This window comes from Carcharhinus amblyrhynchos, chromosome 7 (genome assembly GCF_965287045.1).
Source record: "Carcharhinus amblyrhynchos chromosome 7, sCarAmb.v2.hapA, whole genome shotgun sequence".
Taxonomy (NCBI): domain Eukaryota; kingdom Metazoa; phylum Chordata; class Chondrichthyes; order Carcharhiniformes; family Carcharhinidae; genus Carcharhinus; species Carcharhinus amblyrhynchos.
Window position 1 is genome coordinate 126,353,969 of NC_137330.1, and position 24,633 is coordinate 126,378,601.

General features: G+C 44.8%; 1 protein-coding gene across 1 annotated transcript in view; it reads left to right on the forward strand.

Moving 5' to 3' along the window:
- LOC145345623 (dynein axonemal heavy chain 8-like) overlaps window positions 1-24,633 on the forward strand; it is a 1,557,438-nt gene that overhangs the window by 1,067,414 nt on the left and 465,391 nt on the right. Inside the window, exons 60-61 of the mRNA XM_080193457.1 lie at window positions 9,915-10,024; window positions 19,367-19,530. Coding sequence (XP_080049583.1) covers window positions 9,915-10,024; window positions 19,367-19,530 — 274 coding nt within the window. The remainder of the gene's footprint in view (window positions 1-9,914; window positions 10,025-19,366; window positions 19,531-24,633) is intronic.

The following is a 24,633-nucleotide window of genomic DNA, read 5'->3' on the forward strand; positions in this document are numbered from 1 at the left end:
ATGAGATCTCCCCTCATTCTTCTAAACTCTAACGAGTACAAGCCTAGTTTATTCAGCCTCTCCTCATAGCTCAACCCCCTCAACTCCGGTATCAGCCTAGTAAACCTCCTCTGCACTCTCTCCAAGGCCAAAATATCCTTGCGTAAGTACGGCGCCCAAAACTGCACACAGTACTCCAGCTGCGGCCTCACCAATGCCCTATATAGCCACAGCAAGACCTCCCTACTTTTATATTCAATCCCCCTCGCTATGAAGGCCAGCATCCCATTCGCCTTCCTGACCACCTGCTGCACCTGCAAGCTGGGTTTTTGCAACTCATGCACAAGGACCCCGAGGTCCCTCTGCACCGTCGCCTGCTGCAGTTTTTCTCCACGTAAGTAATAATCCTCCCTACCATTACTCCTACCAAAGTGGACCACCTCACACTTGCCAACATTAAATTCCATTTGCCATTTCCTGGCCCATTCGCCCAGCCTATCTAGATCCTTCTGCAGGCTCTCCACACCCTCCGCGCAATTTGCCGTTCCACCAATCTTGGTGTCATCAGCAAATTTCGACACCATACTCTCGGTTCCCTCCTCCAGATCATCTATATAAATGGTAAATAGCTGAGGCCCCAGCACTGACCCCTGAGGCACTCCACTAGTCACCAACCGCCAATCCGAATAGCACCCATTGACCCCCACTCTCTGCCTCCTATTTGACAACCAGTCCTCTATCCACGCTAACACCCTACCCCCAACTCCACGTCCCCTGACCTTCTGCAATAACCTCTTGTGAGGTACCTTGTCAAACGCCTTCTGAAAATCAAGAAAGACCACATCCACCGCCCTAGACACATCCTCATAGAACTCCAGTAAATTCGTCAGACACGACTTCCCCTTAACGAAACCGTGCTGTGTCTGCTCTATCAAGCAATTCCCTTCAAGATGCCTCGCTATTTCCTCCTTGATGACGGATTCTAACATCTTACCCACAACAGACGTTAAACTAACCAGCCTATAATTCCCTGCCTTTTGCCTGGCACCCTTCTTAAACAACGACGTAACATTAGCCGTTTTCCAATCTTCCGGCACTTCCCCGGAATCCAGCGACGTTTGGAAAATAACCACCAAGGCATCCACTATAACCTCCGCCATTTCTTTCAGAACCCTCGGATGCATTCCATCCGGTCCTGGGGACTTGTCCACAATCAGCCCCTCCAGTCTGTCAAGCACAGCCTCTCTAGTAACAGTAATGTCATTGAGACCCTCCAGTCCTACCACCTTTCCATCTCTAACACCCGGCAAATTATTCACGTCCTCCTCTGTGAAGACCGAAACAAAAAAGTTATTCAAGACCTCAGCCATTTCCCCATCCCCTACCACTAAGTCCCCCTTCTCATCCTCTAAGGGTCCAACGTTCACCCTAGCCAGCCTCTTCCTTTTTATATACTTATAAAAACTCTTGCTATCCTTTTTTATATTAAGCGCTAGCCCAGCCTCATAGTTTATCCTACCCTTCTTTATCAATTTCTTTGTCAATCTTTGTTGACATTTAAACCTCTCCCAATCTTCTTCTCGCCCACTACTCTTAGCTACTCTAAACGCCTCCGCTTTTAATTGAACACTTTCCTTCACCTCCTTCGTTATCCACGGCTTATTGCCTCTCCTCCTACAGTCCTTTTTGACCATCGGAATAAATTTCTGCTGAGCACCAAGAAAGATCTCCTTAAAAATCCTCCACTGTTCCTCAGCAGACCTACTTTCCAACGCGCTCCCCCAGTCCACATTCGCCAATTCCTCTCTCATCCTACTGTACTCCCCTCTGTTCAAACAAAGGACACGTGTCTGGGAACCCACTTTCTCCTCCTCCATCTGCACCAGAAACTCCACCATACAATGATCACTCTCCCCAAGAGGATCCTTCACCGCAAGGTCCCTGATTCTACCCGCCTCATTACATAGCACCAGATCCAAGATAGCTCGCTCCCTCATTGGCTCCAACACACACTGTCACCAAGGCTGCTTTATTATCTCTCACTCTCCCTCTCTCAACCTCCAACCCAGCCTCAGATGTCGGTGTAACAGCTTGGCGCCTGTCTCTTCCGCAGCGAGCGCTGGAGGACTTGTTCCTCATCCAGTTCTGATGGTAAGGGAGTCACTGCAGCTTCATCCCCTGTGTCCATTTTGGACTCTGAATATCCCATCAAGGGCTCAGGTGAGATAGTACTGGCCCACCGAGCAAGACTCTGTTCATCCCTGGGGCTGCAGGGCAGACTCGGCTCAGGAACAGGTGGACAGCCTGAAACCTGTACCTTACCACTGCCTCGTCCACACGTACTTGGGAAGACACCAGTCCCTTCCTGGATTCGACTGTTCCTGTTACCCAGATGGGTCCATTGTCATAATTTCTCCTCGGCATTAAAAAGTGCCTCTCTTGGCGAGTGTTGTTATGGCCCCTGCATTGGGCTTCCTGGTATCTTTCCATCTTCCCTCCCAGATTTAAAAACAATAGGCTCAGTCTGGTGTGGGGTCGTCTGTCCATCAATAACTCTGCTGGCATAGTGAGGTGTGTGGAGTTGTCCTATAGCCAGCATGAAGCCACTGGCTTCAACCCGGCCTTTGAAGTCTGGACTGCTCTCTCCACTAGCCCATATGACAGTAAGATGCCATCTTGATGTGCCAAATCCCATTTAATTTTATAAATTCTGTGAACTCCAGGCTGGTGAATGCTGAACCATTGTTAGAAACTAACACCTCTGGGATTCCATGCGGTGCAGTTTCTCAGTGGTTGCCATTGTTCAGTTTGTCGACATCCAACCATTTGAAATGAACATCAATTATTACCAAAAACAAGGACCTTATAAATGGGCGTGCAAAATCGGCATAGAGTTGTGACCCTGGTCTACCTAGCCATTCCCAGGGATGCAGTGGGGCTGCCGGTGGCGTCTTCTGTCCCTGTTGGCACTTCTGGCACCGTCCTACCAGTTCCACTATGTCCAGACAAATCTTCTGGCCAGCATCTTCATTTTTTGATATTCCGGGGTGCCCATGATGTAGTTCGACCAGTATGAGCCAGTGGTCCTGCTTTGGAATGCTGGCTCATGCTCTCCACAGCAGTATCATGTCTACCACCGAGGTCTGCTCCCTTCTGCTCAAGTATGGGTGGAACTGTGGATGGACTGGTCTTTCTAACTGCCTTCTTTTGAACCAGGTGCTTTACCTTTGCTCAAATAGGGTCTTCCTGTGTCCATTAGAGTAGATTGTGTACATCCACCGGGAGGGTATCCAGAAAGTTTAATGTCATCACAATCTCCTCTATTCTGGGTGCCAATGTCCAGTAATGGTTCAGGCATCGATGTTTGTTAGTCGGGTCTCTGGCTGGTGCTCCAACTGATATTGATATGCTGCTAGTAATAATGCCCAAAGCTGGATCCGGGGTGACGGTATTGGCGGCCCTACTTTGTCTTCCTTAAGTAGGCCCAGCAATAGTTTATGATCTGTTACAATCGTAGATTTTTGCCCATATATGTACTGGTGAAATTTTTTAAGTGCGAAGATTACCGCCAGCTCTTCCTTTTCAATTTGGGCATCTCTTCACTCTGCCTTGCTAGAGTTTTGGAGGCATGCACTATTGGCTATTCTGATCTGTATTGCCACCTGCATGCCAGGACTGCGCCAACCCCATATGGGGTCACAGGTGAGCACCAATTCCTTCTTGGAGTCATAATGTGCCAATACATTTTTGGATGAGAGTTGCTGTTTAATTTTCTTGAAGGCCCTGTTTTGGTAGGCCAATCATTTCCAAGCTTGTCCCTTTTTTCGCAACTGGAGGAGTAGACCTAGAGTGGAAGCGCTATTCTGTGTTAATTTCCTCAGTACATTATCAGTCTTAAAAATGACCGTAGCTCCTGGATAGTGGTAGGGGCTGGGGCATCTTTTATTACTCGTACCCAATCCTCCAGAGGACGCAGGCCTTATTTACTTTGTGACTGAGGTAGGTTACTTGTGATGCTAAAAAGATGCATTTCTGTCTTTTCAAATGCACGCCTGAGAACTTCCTCCCAGTTCTGCAGATGTTCCGCCCCTTTTTTTTCATAATGAGGACATTGTAGGATGCTCTTCATGGTCCTGTGGAATATGGCACCAGCTGACTATACCCTGAAAGGTAATCTTTTATACTGGAGGAGGCCTTTCAGCTTATTTATTGTGGTGAACTTTTGTGAATCCTCATCCAGCTGAAGTTGCGGGTATGCGTGGCTCATGTCCAATTTTGTGAACAGGAGTCCTCCTGCCAACTTTGGTACAGATCCTCAATCCTGGGAATTGGGTATTTGTTTAGCTGAGTGGAACGATTTATCGTCTGTTTGAAATTGCCACTAAGACGCATCGAGTCATCTGGCTTTGAGAGAGGTACCACAGGTGCTGCCCATTTCACAAACTGGACCGGTTTTATCATTCCTTCATACTGCAATCTTTTGATTTCCATGTTGCTCTTTCCCCTTAACGCAATGGTACCGGTCGGGCTTTGCAAAACTTTGGGACTGCCTCCAGGTCAACATGCAATTTTGCCTTAACTCCTTTTATTGTTCCTTGGCCTTCCCGAAAAACCTCCGGTTATTTTCTCAGGGCTTCACTCAGGCAATCATTTTCCAGCTGGAAGATATTTGTCCAATCTAGCTGGATCTCTTTTCGCCAATTTAGCCCTGATAGGCATGGTCCTGAACGTTTCACTACCATTGATGGTAGCCTAACTAGTTGTTTCCTGTAAGCAACTGGCACATGGGTTGTACGCATTACTTTGTGTTCCTCCCGTCTCGGTCCTCAGCCATGCTGATGTTTTGATCAGGGCTAAGGGTTGGAGTCCAGTGCGTATCTTGTTAAACACTGTTTCCCCTGTGACCGATACGACTGCACCTGTGTCAACCTCCATTGAAATTGGATGCCCGTTCAGTCTCACTGATAATTTGATGGTTTCCGTTGGAGGTAGGCGGAACTTCCAGGTTGTGCATTCTCCTGTCCCTCAGCCGATGCGTTCCTTTCGGAAATGTTGGTTTAGGAACCAACTTGCTATTCCCCTGCGTCTCCTGACACTGGCAGCCATAGCAATGTCATGTTGGACAGAGCTCTACAGGATCTGCTGTCCTGATTTTGTTTCAGTGTGTCTCCCAAGGTCTGCAAAAGGCAAGCAAACCATAGATGAGTGAACCTTATGTCATTACTGGGGAAGTTACTGGAGTCCATTATCAAGGATTTCATAACTCAGCGTTTGGAAAACAGTAGTATAATCAGACAATGTCAGCATGGATTTATAGAGAGGAAATCATGCTTGATGAATCTGGGAATTCTTTAAGCATGTAACTAGTACAGTTGGCCAAGGAGGACTGATGGATGTGTGCAGTTTTGGTGTCTTTATCTGAGGAAGGATGTCTTTGCTATACAAGAAGTACAGTAAAGGTTTACCAGATTAAGAACATAAGAAATAGGAGCAGGAGTAGGCCATCTAGCCCTTCGAGCCTGCCCTGCCATTCAATAAGATCATGGCTGATCTGAAGTGGATCAGTTCCACTTTCCCCCTTTCTCCCCATAACCCTTAATTTCCTTGTCTATCAAAAACCTATCTACCGGTGACTTAAACATATTTAGCGAGGTAGCCCCCACTTCAATGGGCAGAGAATTCCAGAGATTCACCACCCTTTGAGTGAAGAAGTTCTTCCTCGACTCCGATCTAAACTGCTCCCCGCCCCTTATTTTGAGGTTGTGCCCCCTAGTTCTGCTATCCTTTCTAAGCAGGAAGAACCTCTCTACCTCTAACCTATCTAGCCCCTTCATTATCTTGTAAGTCTCTATAAGATCCCCCCTCAGCCTTCCAAACTCCAGCAAGTACAGACCCAGTCTATTCAGCCTCTCTTCGTAAGCTAACCCCCTCATCTCCGGTGTCAGCCTGGTGAACCTTCTCTGTACCCCCTCCAAGGCCAATATATCCTTTCGCAAATGCGGCAACCAAAACTGCACACAGTACTCCAGTTGCGGCCTCACCAGTACCTTGTCCAGTTGCAGCAAGACCTCCCTGCTTTTATATTCTATCCCCCTCACTATAAAGGCCAACATTCCTTTCACCTTCTTGATCACCTGCTGCACCTGCAGACTGGGTTTTTGCGATTCGTGCACAAGGACCCCCAGGTCCCTCTGCACCGTAGCATGCTGCAGCTTTTCGCCCTTTAAATAATAATCCCTCCTACTATTATTTCTGCCAAAGTGGATAACCTCACATTTGTTAACATAGAACATAGAACACTACAGCACAAACAGGCCCTTCGGCCCGCAAATTGCGCTGATCACTTCTACACCTACCAAGCCATTGAACTATCTGTAACTCCCAATCCCATTAAATCCCATATACTCATCCAGAAGTCTTTTAAAAGACTCCATTGAGTTCGCCTCTACCACCACCAAAGGCAGCCAATTTCACTCACTCACCAGCCTCTGAGTGAAAAACTTACCCCTAACATCTCCTCTGTACTTGCTCCCCAGCACCTTAAACCTGTGTCCTCTCGTAGCGACCATTTCAGCCCTGGGAAATAGCTCCGAGAATCCACCCTATCTATTCCTCTCAACATTTTATAAACCTCTATCAGGTCGCCTCTCAACCTTTGTCTCTCCAGGAAGAAGAGCCCTAGCTCCCTCAACCTATCCTCATAAGGCATGCCTCCCAATCCAGGCAACATCCTTGTAAATCTCCTCTGCACCCTCTCAATAGCTTCCACATCCTTCCTGTAGTGAGGCGACCAGAACTGCGCACAGTACTCCAAGTGGGGTCTGACAAGGGTCCTATAAAGTTGCAGCATTACCTCCCGACTCCTAAACTCAATCCCTCGATTAATGAAGGCCAGTACACCATACGCCTTCTTGACCACATCCTCCACCTGCGACCCCTATTTAAGAGTCCTATGGACCCGGTCCCCAAGATCCCTCTGCTCTTCAACACAGCTAAGACTCCCACCCTTGATATTGCACTCCTGCATCCCATTGGTTCTGCCAAAATGGACCACTCCACATTTATCCGCGTTGAAGTCCATCTGCCACCTCTCCGCCCAGTCTTGCATCCTATCTATGTCAGCTGCAACTTCTGACATCCCTCCAGACTATCCACAACACCACCAACCTTCGTACCGTTGGCGAACTTACTAACCCATCCCTCCACTTCCTCATCTAGGTCATTTATGAAAATGACAAACAGCAAGGGTCCCAGAACAGATCCCTGGGGCACTCCACTGGTGACCAACCTCCATGCAGAAAAAGACCCATCCACAAATAATGTTGGAAGTGGGAATGTTTGCTGCTGTTTGCACAATGTTCAACACCATTTGTGACTTCCCATGTACTGAAGCAATTCATGCTGATAGACCAGGACAACATTGATAAGTAGCAAGTAACATTTGTGCTACATGGACAGCACGGTAGCACAGTGGTTAGCACTGCTGCTTCACAGCTCCAGGGACCTGGGTTTGATTCCCAGCTCGGGTCACTGTCTGTGTGGAGTTTGTACATTCTCCTCGTGTCTGCATGGGTTTCCTCCAGGTACTCCGGATTCCTCCCACCGTCCAAAGATGTGCGGGTTAGGTTGATTGGCCGTGCTAAAAAATTGCCCCTTAGTGTCTTGAGGTGCACAGGTTAGAGTGATTAGTGGGTGGGATAGGGGGGTAGGGCTTGGGTGGGATTGTGTTTGGTGCAGACTCAATGGGCTGAAGGGCCTCTTTCTGCACTGTCGGGTTCTATGATTCTATGAAAAATGTCAGGCATGACCATCTCCAACAAAAGAGAAACCAGCCAGCTCTCTCCAACATCGCTACCAATGATCAGAAGTTGACCTAGACCAGCCATATAGAATGTGGCTAAAACAGCTTGTCAGTGGCTGGGAGTTCTGTGGTGAGTAACTCATCTTCTGACTCTCCAAAGTCTGTCCACCATCGACAAAGCACCAGTGAAGGGTTTGATGGAATACTTTCCATTTGCCTGGATGAACGCAACACAGCAACACTCATGAAGCTTCATAACATCCAAGACAAAGAACATAAGAAATAGGAGCAGGAGTAGGCCATCCAGCCCTTCGAGCCTGCCCCGCCATTCAATAAGATCATGGCTGATCTGTCGTGGCTCAGTTCCACATTCCCGCCCTCTCCCCATAACCCTTAATCCCCTCGCTTATCATAAACCCATCAACCCGCGTCTTAAAAATATTTAGCGAGGCAGCCTCCACCACTTCAACGGGCAGAGAATTCCAGAGATTCACCATCCTTTGAGTGAAGAAGTTCCTCCTCAACTCCGTTCTAAACCGCCCCGCCTTTATCTTGAGGCTGTGCCCCCTAGTCCTACTGTCCTTTCTGAGCGGGAAGAGTCTCTCCACCTCTATCTTATCCATCCCATTCATCATCTTATACGTCTCAATGAGATCTCCCCTCATTCTTCTAAACTCTAACGAGTACAAGCCTAGTTTATTCAGCCTCTCCTCATAGCTCAACCCCCTCAACTCCGGTATCAGCCTAGTAAACCTCCTCTGCACTCCCTCCAAGGCCAAAATATCCTTGCGTAAGTACGGCGACCAAAACTGCACACAGTACTCCAGCTGCGGCCTCACCAATGCCCTATACAGCTGCAGCGAGACCTCCCTACTTTTATATTCAATCCCCCTCGCTATGAAGGCCAGCATCCCATTTGCCTTCCTGACCACCTGCTGCACCTGCAGGCTGGGTTTTTGCGACTCATGCACAAGGACCCCGAGGTCCCTCTGCACCGTCGCCTGCTGCAGCTTTTCGCCCTGTAAGTAATAATCCTTCCTACCATTATTCCTACCAAAGTGGACCACCTCGCACTTGCCAACATTAAATTCCATATGCCATTTCCTGGCCCATTCGCCCAGCCTATCTAGATCCTTCTGCAGACTCTCCACACCCGCACTCCACACTCCGCACAAAGCAGCCCACTTGAGCAGCATCCATTCCACCACCCCCAATATCCACTCCTTCCATCACTCACACACAGTGGCAACAGTTGCACAATCTACATGATGCATTATTGATCATCAAGACTCATTTGACAGCACCTTCCAAACCTGTGGCCTCTACCACCCAAAGACTAAAAACAGCAGGTGTGTGGGAACACCACCACTTGCAAGTTCACCTCCAAAGATACACACCGTCCTAACCTGGAAATTTATTGCCATTCCGTTGCTATTGCTGAGTCAAAGTCCTGGAACCCCCTCCTAAACTGCACTGTGGTTGTATCATTCACCACATGGACCGCAATGGTTCAAGAAGGTGACCCACCACCACCTTTGAGGGCAATGAGGGATGAGGAAGTAAAAATGCCGACCGAAAGAATAAAAAAAAGTAGATTGTACATTAGAATGGGACAGACTGATGGCACAGTTTTTTCCTGTCCTTTTTTGTACATTTCAGAACTGTGAGCTTCACTTGGTAAAAGAGCATGTTATTGAGAAAGATTATGAAAAGTAAGGGGATGCTAAACTGCCTGCAATGCAGCAAGCAAGTTCACATGAGAAGTAATAATTTGATTGATATTATCATAAATTCATTGTGAACATTGGAAAATTATTTTTATCATCTCTCTGAGAGAAAATGTGAGATTTAGGATCGTCTGAATAACACTCATTTCTGTCAATGGAACTTCCTGCCAGAAAATGTTTTATTCAATGGTGAGAACGAAATACAGGAGTATTTATTTTCTCTAAGAAAGTTGGATTATGTTGAACTTTGTTGTAGTCATTTTCTAGTCTCCTGAATTACGGGGATTTCTCAGAGTATGGCATTGTTCTGTTGAATAAATAAGAAAATCAAAGCTATTGGTTTCATTTTGTCAAATCTAAATACTCACGGAAATAACAAGATTGGATTTTTTTTCTAATTTGGCCAGGAATTATTGGAAATGGATACTTCCAATCTTCTAGAAACTTCCTGCCTGCCGTCAGTGGCATGATAACGAAACTTGTTGCCATCAGCAGAATCCTCTGGCAGTGGACAAAGGTACCAATACGTTGTAAATATTTTTATCCATAAAAAGTGCTGAGGATGTAATTTATCAGTGTAATTTACCAGACATATTCCTCACAAGAGAATAAACAACTTATATTTATAAAGTAAATAAAGTTAATAGAATTATTCACAACAGAAATAGATATGGGAACATATATCAAATTTTATGGAGAGACTGGTTAATTCAGCTGGATGGATGTCTAGTATGTGGTTCAGACTCACAGCAACATCATGTGTGAAATTTCTATTCTGGCTGAGGTAAATTTGGGACCTGTGCGTGTGAGTGGAAGGCAATAGCAAACCGCCATTGACAAAAACTGCCAAGGAAACAACTCAGGATGAACAATGAGGCAATGAGCCAAGGACCTGTCTTTGGGCAGAGAATAGAATGCACATGACAACTGCCTAGAGATGCAGAACGTAAATAGTGCAGCTACAAGAGCAGATCAGAGACTGGGAATTCTGCAGCAAATAATTCACCTCATAACTTCTCAAAGCTTAGCCACACAAGGCACAAATCAGGAATGTGGTGGAGACTAAACCATTTGGCTGGATGAGTGTGACTCAAGAAGCCTCCCACTTGACACCATCCAAGACAAAACTTGATTAGCACCCCATTCATCCCCTCTGCAACTGTGGCAGCAATGTTTTCCATCTGGAAGATTTACTTCAGCAGCTCAGCTTTAACAGCACCTTCCTTTTTAATTTGATTTGATTTAGTATTATCACGTGTACTAACATACAGTGAAAAATATTGTTTCTTGTGCACTATATAGATAAAACATACCGTTCATAGAGAAGGAAACAAGAGAGTACAGAATGTAGTGTTACAATCAAAGCTAGGGTGTACAGAAAGATCAACTTAATGCAAGGTAATCATTCAAAAATCTGACAGCAGCAGGGAAGAAGCTGTTCTTCAGTTGGTTGGTATCCTCAGAATTTTCTATCTTTTTCCCGAAGGAAGAAGGTGGAAGAGAGAATGTACGGGGTCATTAATTATGCTGGCTCCTTTGCCAAGGCAGTTGGGAAGTGTCGACAGAGTCAATAGATGGGAGGCTGGTTTGTGTGATGGATTGGACTACATTCACAACCTTTTGTCATTCCTTGCGGTCTTAGGCAGAGCAGGAGCTTGTGTTATAACTAAAAAGAATGCTTTCTATGGTGCATCTGTAAAAGTTAGTGAGAGTGGTAGCTGACAAGTGAAATTTCCTTAGTCTTCTGAGAAAGTAGAGGTGTTGGTAGGTTTTCTTAACTATCGTGTTGGCATGGGGGAACCAGGACAGGTAGTTGGTGATCTGGACACCTAAAACTTGAAGCTCTCGATCCTTTCTTTTTCGTTTCCATTGAAGTAGACAGAGGCATGTTCTCCTTTACCCTTCCTGAAGTCAATGACAATCTCCTTCGTTTTGTTGACACTGAGGGAGAGGTTATTGTTGCTGCACCAGTTCACCAGATTCTCTTTCCCTTTCCTGTCTTGTCATTGTTTGAGATCTGACCCAATATGATTAACGGGTATGGTGAAAAGTATTGTTTCTTGCTTGTTACTTAGACTAAACATGGAGTACGTAAGGGACAAGGAAAGTAGAGGGTGTAAAATATAGTGTTGCTGTTACAGATAGGGTGGAGAGAAAGCTCAGCTTAGTACGTGGTAGGTTCATTCAAAGATCTGATGGCAACAGAGAAGAAGCAGTTCTTGTGTCGATTGGCACGTGAGCTTACTTTTATAAGTTTTTCCTGAAAGAAGACAGTGGGAGGGCAATATTCCCAAAAAAATTCTGAATGTCAAATTCACAGGAAAACTGGAGTCATTCACATTGTTCTTTTCTCAGTGGCAGTTCACACTCGAATCTCCCTCATTTTGTGCAATGCAGAGGCATGAATATCATCAGATTTCAGGGGTGGGGCCTATTGCCACCCAGGCAGTTAAACTAGTGGACACCTGCACATGTAGTTTGCTGGCCAACTTGATCACTGTGCTATTCCTACCCACCTCCCCTCCCCCAACACCCCCATGGCTCGATCATAGCTCCCTGACCATTCCCGGGCTAAACCCCGACCATACCCCTTTCCGGCCCAACCTGATCTCCAGCTTGCTCCCCCCACAACACTTCCCTCCATGAGTCCAGTCCCAACCCCTAAGCCCAACAGTGCTGACACCTCCACAGGCAGATGCCCCAGCTCATCCTGTTCTCCAGCCCCGCCGAAGACACATTCACCCCCTCCAATCCAGCCCAATTGCTGGCCTGCCCCTGGCCTCCATTGATCCCCATGCAGAGTGGCAGCAGGATGCCCCAACCCTACTGATTGCCCCGACCCATAGGCCCTACCCCCTAGGCACTGCCCATGCCCAATGGGCAGTGCCAAGAGGCACAGGGTGGCATTTCCAGAGGGCAATCCTCCATGCCAACTGACTCTCTGGGGGGGCCCAGATTGCCCTACCTTCACTCCAGTGGAGTCATCCTCATAGTTCCCCAAAAGCGGGGAGCTATTATAAACCCACTAGAGTGAAACAATCTGATGAGGTGGGAGATGCTAGTGGGCCCAGAGAATTCTGTCCTGGGCCCACTAATTACATTGAAATAATATTAAAAATAGATGCAAGTAACTTACCTGGTCTTCCTGCTAGTTTCCAGTGTGGATCGGATGGCGACAGAAATCCGGGACTGAGAGATGTGCACGCAGCGGGAACGCATGCACAAACTCCATTACGCTGATAGAGGTAGAAGAAGAACCATAGAACTGTAGAGTCCCAGATTGCTCTCATTGAGGTTACAGTGCTAACCAGTGTACCGTCACTGCATTGCCCATGGTGAGGTAGTAGGGGACTTGTGTGGAGCATAAACATTGACAAAGACAAGTTTAACTGAATCATTTCTGTGGTCACCTATGTGATTTGATAATCACAGGACCAGAGAAGGTCAAGCAGAGTACACACAAGAGGGAACATTGGATAAGGCTCAAAAATTTAAAATCGTCCAGTTGGCAGGAAGAATAAAAATAAGCTTATTTTTTAAAATGTGAGTGATTGCAGAGCTCTGAGATACTCCAATGCAGAAATCTCAACAGGCTAGTATGCAGATACAGCAAGTAATTAAGAAATTAATCAAACATTATCATTGGTTGCAAAGGAAATTGAATATAAAAGTAGGGAGGTTAAGCTTCAGTTGTACAGGGAACTAGTGAGAATACATTTGGAGTACTATTTACAGTCGAGATCACTTTATTTAGGGATGTACGTAAATTCATTGAAGCAGTTCATTAAAGGTTTACCTGAATAATACCAGGAATGTGCAGGTTGTTTTGTGAGGAAAGGTTGGACAGGCTAGGATTGTAACCAATGGAATTTAGGAGAGTAGGAGACAAATTGATTGAAATGCATAAAATCCCAAGAGGTCTTGATAGGGTACATGTGGAAAAGATATTGAGCAGTTTAGGTTTAAAACTGCTGGAGTTTGGAAGAATGGGAGGAGATCTAATTGAGGTAGATAAAATGCTGAAGCGGATTGTCAGGGTAAATGTAGAATGGATGTTTCCCCTTGTTGGATATTCTCAAACATTAACACACAAAGGAATCTGAGCGGACAGGTCCAAGGTTCTTTAAAAGTGGCATCACAACGTGATTATGAAGGTTCTGGCATGCTTGCCTTCATCAGCCAGGTACAAGAGTTGGCACATCATGTTGCAGCTAGATAAAACCTTGGCATTTGAAGTAGTTTTGGTCACCACACTACTGGAAGGATGTGGAAGCTTTGGAGAGAGTGCAAAGAAGGTTTACCAGGATATTGCCTGGTCTTGAGAGTGTTGGCTATGAGGAAAGGTTGAATAAATTAGGATTGTTTTCACTAGAAAGACAGAGGCTGACAGTAAACCTGATAGAAGTCTACAAAATTATGTGAGGCATCAACAGGGTGGATAGTCAGAGGCTCTTTCCAAGGGTGGAAGTGTCAATTACAAGAGGGCACAGGTTCAAAATGAGAGGGAAAAGTTTAAGGGAAATGTGTGGGGGAAGTTTTCATGTAGAGAGTGGTGGATGCCTGGAAAGTGCTGCCAGAGGAGGTGGTGGAAACAGACACATTAGCAATGTTTAAGAGGCATCTGAGTGGGTCCATGAGTAGGGAGGGAATAGCAGCATATGGTCCAAGTAAGGGCAGAAGGTTTTTTTTTAGTTTAGTTAGGTTATTGTGATCAGCACCAGCTTGGAGGGCTGAAGGGCCTGTCCCTGTACTGTACTTTTCATTGTTCTTTGTTCTAAGAGGTTATTGTTTTAGGTGAAGGTGTGGCAGATTACAAACAGAAATGAGGAGGAACTATTTCACTCTAAGGGTCATGACTCTGGGGAATTTCCTGCTCCCCCAGAATGCAGTAGGTAGTGGAACAATGAACAAATTTAAGCAGGAGATAGGTAAGTTTTAATCAGTCGTGGAATGAAGGGGCATGGGGAATGGGCAGGAAAGTGGAGAAGAGACTGAGATGAAATCAACCAGGATTGTATTGACTGGTTGGGCAGGCTTGAGATGCTGATTGGTCTATTCCTGCTTATATTCTTCAGTTCTTCTATAGGCCACTATTCAGCAATAACTATCTCACTGATGTTCAGTTTTGATTTTGTCAGAGCCACTAAGCTTCTGTCATTATTACAGTCTTTGTCCAAACATGGACAAAACAGCTGAACTCTCGAGGTGAAGTGAAAATTACTGCTGTGACATCAAGGCAGCATTTGAGCAATTAAAACCATAGAATCCTTACAATGCTGGAAGAGGCCATTTGGCCCATGCACTGACTATAAAACAGCATCCCACCGAGGCCACACCCACCACCCTATACCCATAATCCTGTGCATTTAGTGTGGCCAATGCATCGAGCAAGCATGCCTTTCGGATTGTGAGAGGAAACCAGAACACCTGGAAGAAACCCACACAGATGCAGAGAGGACGTGCAGACCCCACAAAGATGGTCAGCCAAGGCAGAAATTGCACACAGATTCCTGGCACTGTGAGACAGCAGTGCTAACCAATGATATCAAGGAGTGGCCCCAGCAAAACTGAAGTTAATAGGGATCCTAAGTTTCAAGAGGGGTCACTGACCACCATTCAAGCCTTGCCAGTAACATTCATATCCCAACAAATAAATACTGGTTGGGCCTCAGGCGGAGTGTTCTGTTCCATTGCGAGCATGGCAAAGATGGAGAACTTCATTCTGTGTGGAGAAACTGGAGAATATAAGGTTATTCTCTTTAAAGCATAAAAGGTAGCAAGGAGATTTGCTATTTTGTTCCAAATTCTAAATAGTTTTGATGGGGTAGATAAAGAAGGAACAACTGTTGCCTGCAGTGGAAAGATCAATAACCAGATGATATATATTCAAGGTGTGTGGCAAAACAATCAAAGGCGAAATGTAGAAATACTGTACAGCAAGTTGCAATGATTTGAAATGCACTCTGATGTGAAAATAGAATCAACTGTCCCATTAAAGAGAATTCAAGGGAAACGAATGGAAAGGATAAAGGGAAAGAGTAGATGAGTGAGATTCATTGGTTAGCTCTTAACAGAGATGACACTGGGACAGCTGACTGGCCTCCACTGTTTTATTATTCTATGAATGTGAATTAAATCCCCAAGCTACAACAATAGAAAAATCCTCTCCTCATTCTTAATTCAGACAATTCTTTCCCTATCAGAATTTCAGACTGTTAATCTATTAAATGTGTATAATTAAATCTGATGGTGTAATTTATTTACCTGAAGTTGAAATCTTGCTGGAAGCCTCAGATATTACTTTTGTTCAAAGCAGGTGACTGTGGCTAGCTCGGCTAGCATTCATTGCCCATCCCTAATTGAGCAGTTGGTGGTGAATCACCTTCTTGGTCTGCTGCATTTCATGTGTTTTAAGTACATCCACATTGCTGCTGGGAGGAATTTGACCCAGGGGCAATGAAGGATTGGTGATATGGTTTCAAGTCAGGATGGTGTGTAGCTTGAAGGTGAACTTGCAGTTGATGGTGTTCCCATGCAACAAAGAACAAGATCAAAGAAAATTACAGCAGTGGAACAGGCCCTTTGGCCATCCAAGCCTGCACTGACCATGCTGCCCGACTCAACTAAAACCCCCTACCGTTGTGGGGACTTTATCTCTCCTTTCCCATCCTATTCATGTGTTTGTCAAGGTGCGTCTTAAAAGTCAGTACTGTATCTGCTTCCACTACCTCATCCAGCAATGAGTTCCAGGTACCCATCACTCTCTGTGTAAAAAAAATCTGCATCTTACGTATTCTTTAAATCTTTCCCCTCACACCTTAAACCTATGCCCCCAGTAATTGACTCTTCCACCTTGGGAAAAAGCTTCTGACTATCCACTCCGTCTATGCCTCTCCTAATCTTGCAGATTTCCATCAGGTCACCTCTCAACCTTCATCATCCCAGTGAGAACAAACCAAGTTTTTCCAACCCCTCCTCATAGCTAATGCCCTCAATGCCAGGCAACATCCTGGTAATTCTTTTCTGTATCCTCTCCAAAGCCTCCACGTCCTTCTGATAGTATGTGACTAGAATTGAACACTATATTCCAAGTGCGGCCTAACTAAGGTTCTATAAAGCTGCAACATGACTTGCCAATTTTTAAACTCAATGCCCCGGCCAATGAAGGCAAGCATGCGTCTTATGCCTTCTTGACTACCTTCTCCACCTGCATTGCCAATTTCAGTGACCTGTGTATCTGTACACCCAGATCCCTTTGCCTATCAATACTCTTAAGGGCTCTGCCATTTACTGTATATTTCCTATCTGTATTAAGCCTTTCAAAATGCATTACCTCACATTTGTCCGGGTTAAACTCTATCTGCCATCTCTCTACCCAAGTCTCCAGTGGATCCATCTATAAATATGTGAAAGGTAAAAGGATGAGAAGAGAAGGGATAGGACCTATAAAAGGTGAAGGGGGAAAGGTCTGTGTGGAACCAGAAGAAATGGCAGAGGTGCTTAATGAGTACTTTGCCTCAGTATTCACGGTGGAAGCTGATCTGGGAGTTTTTGCTACGGATTTGCAGCAGATGGAAAAGATTGAGTTTGTGTATATTAAGGTGGAGGATATGTTAGAACTTTTGAATTCTATCAAGATAGATAAGTCGCCGGGACCAGATGGGATGTACCCCAGGATACTGTGGGAGGCGAGGGAAGTGATTGCAGAGCCCCTGGCGATGATCTTTGCATCGTCAATGGAGACAGGAGAGGTTCCGGAAGATTGGAGGATTGCGGATGTAGTTCCTATTTTCGAGAAAGGGAACAGAGATAGCCCGGGAAATTACCGACCGGTGAGTCTGACCTCAGTGGTCGGTAAGCTGATGGAGAGGCTTCTGAGGGACAAGATTTACGAGCATTTGGAGAAGTTTGACATGATCAGGAATAGTCAGCATGGATTTGTCAAGGGCAGGTCGTGCCTTACGAGCCTAGTTGAGTTCTTCGATAATGTGACTGAACACATTGACGAAGGAAGTGCCGTGGACGTGGTGTACATGGACTTCAGCAAGGCGTTTGATAAGGTCCCCCATGCAAGACTTCTTGAGAAGGTGAGAGGGCATGGGATCCAAGGGGCTGTTGCCTTGTGGATCCAGAACTGGCTTGCCTGCAGAAGGCAGAGAGTGGTTGTGGATGGGTCTTTTTCTGAATGGAGGTCAGTCACCAGTGGAGTGCCCCAGGGATCTGTTCTAGGACCCTTGCTGTTTGTCATTTTCATAAATGACCTGGATGAGGAAGTGGAGGGATGGGTAAGTAAGTTCGCTGATGACACGAAGGTCGGTGGTGTTGTGGATGGTCTGGAAGGATGTCAAAAGTTGCAGCAGGACATAAATAGGATGCAGGACTGGGCGGAGAAGTGGCAGATGGACTTCAATGCGGATAAATGCGTAGTCGTCCATTTTGGCAGAACCAACGGGATGAACGAGTACACTATCAAGGGCAGGAGCCTTAGTAGTGTTGAAGAGCAGAAGGATCTTGGGGTCCGGGTCCACAGGACTCTTAAATCGGCCTCGCAGGTGGAGGAGGTGGTCAAGAAGGCGTATGGTGTACTGGCCTTCATTAATCGAGGGATTGAGTTTAGGAGTCGGGAGGTAATGCTGCAACTTTATAAGACCCTTGTCAGGCCTCATTTGGAGTACTGTGCGCAGTTCTGGTCGCCTCACTATAGGAAAGACGTAGAAGCTATTGAAAGGGTACAGAGGAGATTTACAAGGATGTTGCCTGGACTGGGAGGCATGCTTTATGAAGTTAGGTTGAGGGAGCTGGGTCTCTTTTCCCTGGAGAGACGAAGGTTGAGAGGCGACCTGATAGAAGTTTATAAAATGTTGAGTGGAATAGATAGGGTGGATTCTCAGAGGCTATTTCCCCGGGTTGAAATGGTCGCTACGAGAGGACACAGATTTCAGGTGCGGGGAGGAAAGTACAGAAGTGATGTTAGGGGTAAGTTTTTCACTCAGAGGGTGGTGAGTGAATGGAATCGGCTGCCATCAGTGGTGGTGGAGGCGAACTCTCTGGGGTCTTTTAAAAGACTTCTGGATGAGTATATGGGATTTAATGGGATTGGGGGTTATAGATAGGTCTATAGATTGGTAGGTGTTGATGTGATCGGCGCAACTCGTGGGCCGAAGGGCCTGTTTGTGCTGTAGTGTTCTGTGTTCTATGTTCTATATCTGCTGGATCTTTTGATGGTCCTCATCACTATCCGCAAATCTGCCAACCTTTGTGTCATTCACAAACTTACTAATCAGACATTTTGCTCCAAATCATTAATATATAATACAAATATTAAATGTCCCAGCACTAAACCTGAGGAATGCCACTTGTCACAGCCTTCCATTCAGAAAAGCACCCTTCCATTGCTATTGTCCTTCAAGGTGCTTGAGGTCGCAGGATTGAAAAGCATCTTTGCGTCTTACAGGTGATACACAATTCTGCTACTGTGCATTAATGATGAATAGAGTGTATGTCTAAGTTGCAGCTGCACTCATCCAAACAAGTGGGGATCCATCACTCTTCTGACTTATGCCTCGTAGATGGTGAACAGGATTTGAAGATTCAGAAGTTTTGTTTCTTGCTGCAGAATTTCCTGCCTCATTTAATTAAAACTGAGCGTAATTAAGATTAATGGTATATATAGGTGGCAAGCGTAAGAAATGAACATTAATGAATCAGCTACCTTTTTTACATCAAAGCCTGATTTACTTTCTCATTGAAGTGTAATTCAAGCTTCCTATTCTTCAACATCTATTATAAAGTGTTGGCAAAACTTCTTTCACCTCATATGTTTCATGTGAATTATGAAAGTTGCTTTGTTCTTTTCTAGGTGAAAATGCTACCTACACCAGCTAAATTTCATTACATCTTTAATCTGAGGGACCTATCTCGTATCTGGCAGGGAATGTTAACTATAAAGGCTGAGGAGTGCGCTGATCTGGAGACTCTGCTTGCTTTGTTCAAACATGAATGCACCAGGGTCATTGCAGACAGGTAATCACAATGTTTAAGAGAGAATATTTTCACTCAATGCTCACCTCTGCAAAGGCGAAGTTACTGCCATTCATGTGGTTGAAATTGATTTTGTGCTGGCACTTTGATGGATTTTTGACTCTTAAAAGCTTACTGTCAACTTGCATCAGGCACACAAATGAACATTAGAATTTGTGTGGCCCAAAATGTCATCAAAGGAGCTCCACATAAACAAAGTTCTGAGGCTGAGAATTTGCTGTAAAGTGCAAATTCATTTCAGGGGCTAATTCCTTTTTTTAAAAAAATCTAATGAACAGATCTTTCTCTTGAAGTAGGAAACTGTAACCTGCTATTATTTCATAAAATTATTAACTAAATAACTGACCAAATAAATTAAATGGTTAGAAAGTATAACAATGCAGATTGCATTTTTCTTTTACAAATTCACGGGGTGTAAGTTTTGATTACAAGGTCAGCAGTTGTTGCAGATCCTTTGTTGCCTTTAATAGAAAATGATAGTTACAGTAATCACCAGGTGGCACAGTGGTTAGCACTGCTACCTTACAACACCAGGGACTCGGGTTCAATTCCTGGCTTGGGTCACTGTGCTTATGTGGATTTCCTCTGGGTGCTCTAGTTTGTTCCCACAGTCCAAAGATGTGTGGGTTAGGTGGATTGGCCACACTAAATTGTCTCTTCGTATCAGGGGGACTGGTTAGCATAAATGCATGGGATTATGGGAATCGGGCCGGGGTGGAATTGTGATTACAATTTGAGTGAAGCCTCAGTAGCAATTCCTTTATGATTTGACAGAAAGATACAATCACAGTTGAAACCACTTTACCGTTTGACTAAAATGTATAAACAATTTCACAGTTTGACTGAAACTTACAATCACAGTGTAAACTGTAACAGTTTGACTGAAGCCTACAATCACAGCAGAAATTTGATTGAAACTTACGATCATAGTAACCTGTTTATGAATTGACTGAAATCTATATCAGCAGTATAGATCCATTTACAATTTAACTGCACCAACCACTCACAAAATTTACCATTTGACTGAAACCTACAATCACAATATATAACCCTTTAGCATTTGATGGACGAGGTCAGAGAATTCCAGTTGCTATGTTTTCAAGAAGGAGATAGCTACAGCTCATAGGCGAAGATGACCCAAGGATATGGGGTGAAAATGAGTTGAACTATTGAGTTGGATCAGCCAAGATCATTGTAAATGGCAGAGCAGGTTTGAAAGGCTAAATGGAATATTCCTAGTCCTTATTACTTTGTTTCAATTTTATCTTGTATTCATTCATGGAATATGAGTATTGTTGACTGGCCTCACAAATGCCGGCATTTATTGCCATTGCTAGTTGCCCAAAGGCAGTTGAGAGTAATTGCTGTGGCTCTGGAGTCACACGTAGACCAGACCAGGTATGGATGGTAGATACCTTTTCCGAAAGGACATTAATGAACCAGATGGGTTTTTCCGACAGTGAACAATGGTTTCGTGGTCATCAGTAGATTTTTAATTCATTTTTTTAAATTGAATTCAAATGCCACCATCTGCCGTAGTAGGATTCAAATCCGGGTCCCTAGAACATTAGTTGAGTTTCTGGATTAATAGTCTAGCGATAATGCACTAAGCCATCACCTTACCTTTCGATGTGACTTAAACCTGGAATGCAGGTTTCCATCAAATTATAAAGGGGTTTATCATGTGAAAGAGTTACAAATCAGACAAGTTCAAAAATCACTATAGACCTCTGAGCCTATCGTGGTAGTAGGGAAGTTGCTAGAGTTCATTATCAAGGATTTCATAGCACAGCATTTGTAAAGCAGCGGTATGATCAGACAAAGTCAGTATGGATCTACGAGACCTTAACAAATCTATTGGAATTCTTTGAGGAGGTAACTAGTAGAGTTGACCAGCTAGAACTGATGGATGTGGTTTATTTAGACTTTCAGAAGGTTTTTGACAAGGTCTCACATAGCAGATTACTATGTAAAGTTAAAGCGCATGGGATTGCAGATAGTGAATTGAGATGGATAGAAAGCTGGTTAGCAGACAGGAAGCAAAAAGTTGGAATAAATGGGCGTTTTTCCGATTGGCAGATAGTGACTAGTGGGGATATATGCTAAGACCCAACTGTTCACATTAAATATTAATGACTTGGATGAGGGAAGTTCAAACCTCTAAGAAGTACCTGGATGAGCTCTTGGCACTCATAACATTCAAAGCTATGGGCCAAGTGCTATGGGTTAGGTGGGATTCAGGTGTTCCTTGCATGTCGATGGGCCGAGGTGCCTCTTCTGCACTGTATGATTCTATGATTTTATGCACTAAATATATTATCTCCAAATTTGCAGATGATACAAAGTTAGATCAGAGGGTGAGCTGTGAGGAAAGTGCAGAGGTGCTTCAGCATGATGTGGAGAGGCTGTGCAGGTGGGCATTTGCATGGCAGATAATGTTGTAATAATCAGGAGCTAAAATGGGAAGGCAGATTATTATTTGAATGGGTGTAATTTGCGAGAGGTGGATACTCAGCGAGACTTTGGTGACATGGCACATAAGTCACTGAAAGTAAGCGCACAGGTACAGCAGGCAGTAAAGAGGGCAAATGGTATATTGGCCTTCATTGTGAGGGTATTTGAGTACAAGAAAAGGGACATTCTACTGCAATTGTTTGTATAGGGCATTGATGAGGCCACACTTGGAGTATTGTGTGCAGTTTTGTGTCCTTATCTCAGGAAGATGTTCTTGCTACAAAGCAAATGCAGTGAAGGTTTACCAGGTTGATACCTGGAGATGGCAGGTCTGTCATATGAGGAGAGACCAAGTCAGTTATGGTTATATTCACTGGAGTTTAGAAAAGTGAGAGAGGGTGAGATAGAAACTTATATAACCTGAACAGGTTTAGACAGGGTAAATTCAGAAAGAATGTTCCCAATGGTGGGGGTGTCTAGAACTAGGGATCATAGTTTCAAGATAAGGGATAAGCCTTTTAGTTAAAGAGAAATTTCTTCACCAAGAGGATGGTGAATGTATATACTTCACTGCCAGAGAAATAGTTGAGGCGAAGACATTGTCTGATTTCAAAAATAAATTAGATATAGCTCTTGAGGCTAAAGGGATCAAGGGATATGGGAGGAGGGGGGGAATCAGGATATTAAATTCAATAATCAGCCAGAAACCATGGATGAACAGGGATATCCACTGCTTGCTGAAGTCTAAATCTGAGGCATACAAGTTAGGCAACACTGTCCTGTACAAGAAAGCCAGACATGACCTAAGGAGGTCCATCAAAGATGCCAAAAGACAGTACCGGATTAAGCTAGAGTCCCAGGCTAGCCACACAGAACACCACCGACTATGCCAAGGTCTACAAGACGTAACAGGCAACAAGATGAAGACAGGCAAAATTGCTGGCTCCAACGCACCCCTCCCTGATGAGCTCAATGCATTCTCTGCCCAGTTTCAGCAAAAAGTCAGTGAGAGCAAGCTGTCCACGCTGGAGGCCTTGGACAAATCTGAAGTCACCGTTGCAGATGTCAGAGCAGCTTTCTGGTCAACTCATGGATGGACTGCCTGAAAGAGCACTCGGATCCTACGCAGATCAGCTGGTGGGGGCATTCACAGACATCTTCAACCTCTCTTTACAACAATCTGAAGTTTGTATCTGCTTCAAGAAGATGACCATCATCCCCATGCAAAAGAAAAGCCAAACAGTGTGCTTTAATGACTATCATCTGGTGGCTCTGACATCCATCATTTAAGAAGTGCTTCAAAAGGCTAGTCGTGAGACAAATCAATTCCAGCCTTCCAGACTGCCTGAATCCACCACGATTCGACAGCAGACACCATCTCCCTGGCCCTGCACTTAAGCCTGGAACACCTAGATAACAAAGATACCTATGTCAGACTCCTATTTATTGACTAAAGCTCAGCCTTCAACACCATTGTTCCTACGAAACTCATCTCCAAACACTGTTGCCTGGGCCTTGGCTCATCCCTCTGCAACTAGATCCTGAACTTCCTAACCCACAGACCACAACCAGTAAGCCATGACGTGGAGATGCTGGCATTTGACTGGGCTAAGCATAGTAAGAAGTCTCAGCAGGTTTATTTGGTAGGACAAACTTTCAGAGTGCTGCCCCTTCATCAGGTGAGACAATCAGTAAGGATAGGCAACAACACTTCCTCCACAATCATCCTTAACACCAGTGTTCCACAAGGCTGTGTTCTCAGCCCCTATTACACTCCTTATACATCCATGACTATGTGATCAAATTCCCCCTCCAATTTGTTTTTTAAGTTTGCTGATGATACCAACATAGTGGGACAGATCTCAAACACTGATGAGGCAGAGTACAGGAATGAGATAGAGAACCTGGTAAACTGGTGCGGTAACAATAATCCCTCCCTCAACATCAACAAAACAAAGGACATTGTCATCGACTTGAGGAAGTGTAAAGGAAAACATGCCCCTATATACATCAACGGGGATGAAGTAGAAAGGGTCGAGAGCTTCACGTTTTTCGTGTCCAGATCACCAACAGCCTGTCCTGGTGCTCCCCATGCTGACACTATAGTTCAGAAAACGCCTCTACTTTCTCAAAAGACTAAGGAAATTTGGCATGTCAGCTATGACTCTCACCAACTTTTACAGATGCACCATAGAAAGCATTTTTTCTGGTTGTATCACAGCTTGGTATGGCTCCTGCTTTGTCCAAGACCACAAGAAACTATAAAAGGTTATGAATGTAGCCCATTTCATCACGCAAATCAGCCTCCTATCATTAACTCTGTCTAGACAACCCACTGCCTCAGCAAAGCAGCCAACATAATTAAGGACTCCACATACCCTCGACATTCTGTCTTCCACCATCTTCTGTCAGAAAAAAGGTACAAAAACCTGAGGTCAACTACCAACTGACTCAAAAACAGCTTCTTCCCTGCTGCTGTCAGACTTTTGAATGGCCCTACCTTGCATTAAGTTGATCTTTCTCTATACCTTAGCTATAACTATAACGCTACATTCTGTACTCTGTCATTTCCTTCTCTATGAGTGGCATGGTTTGTCTGTATGGTGCACAAGAAACAATAGTTTTCACTGT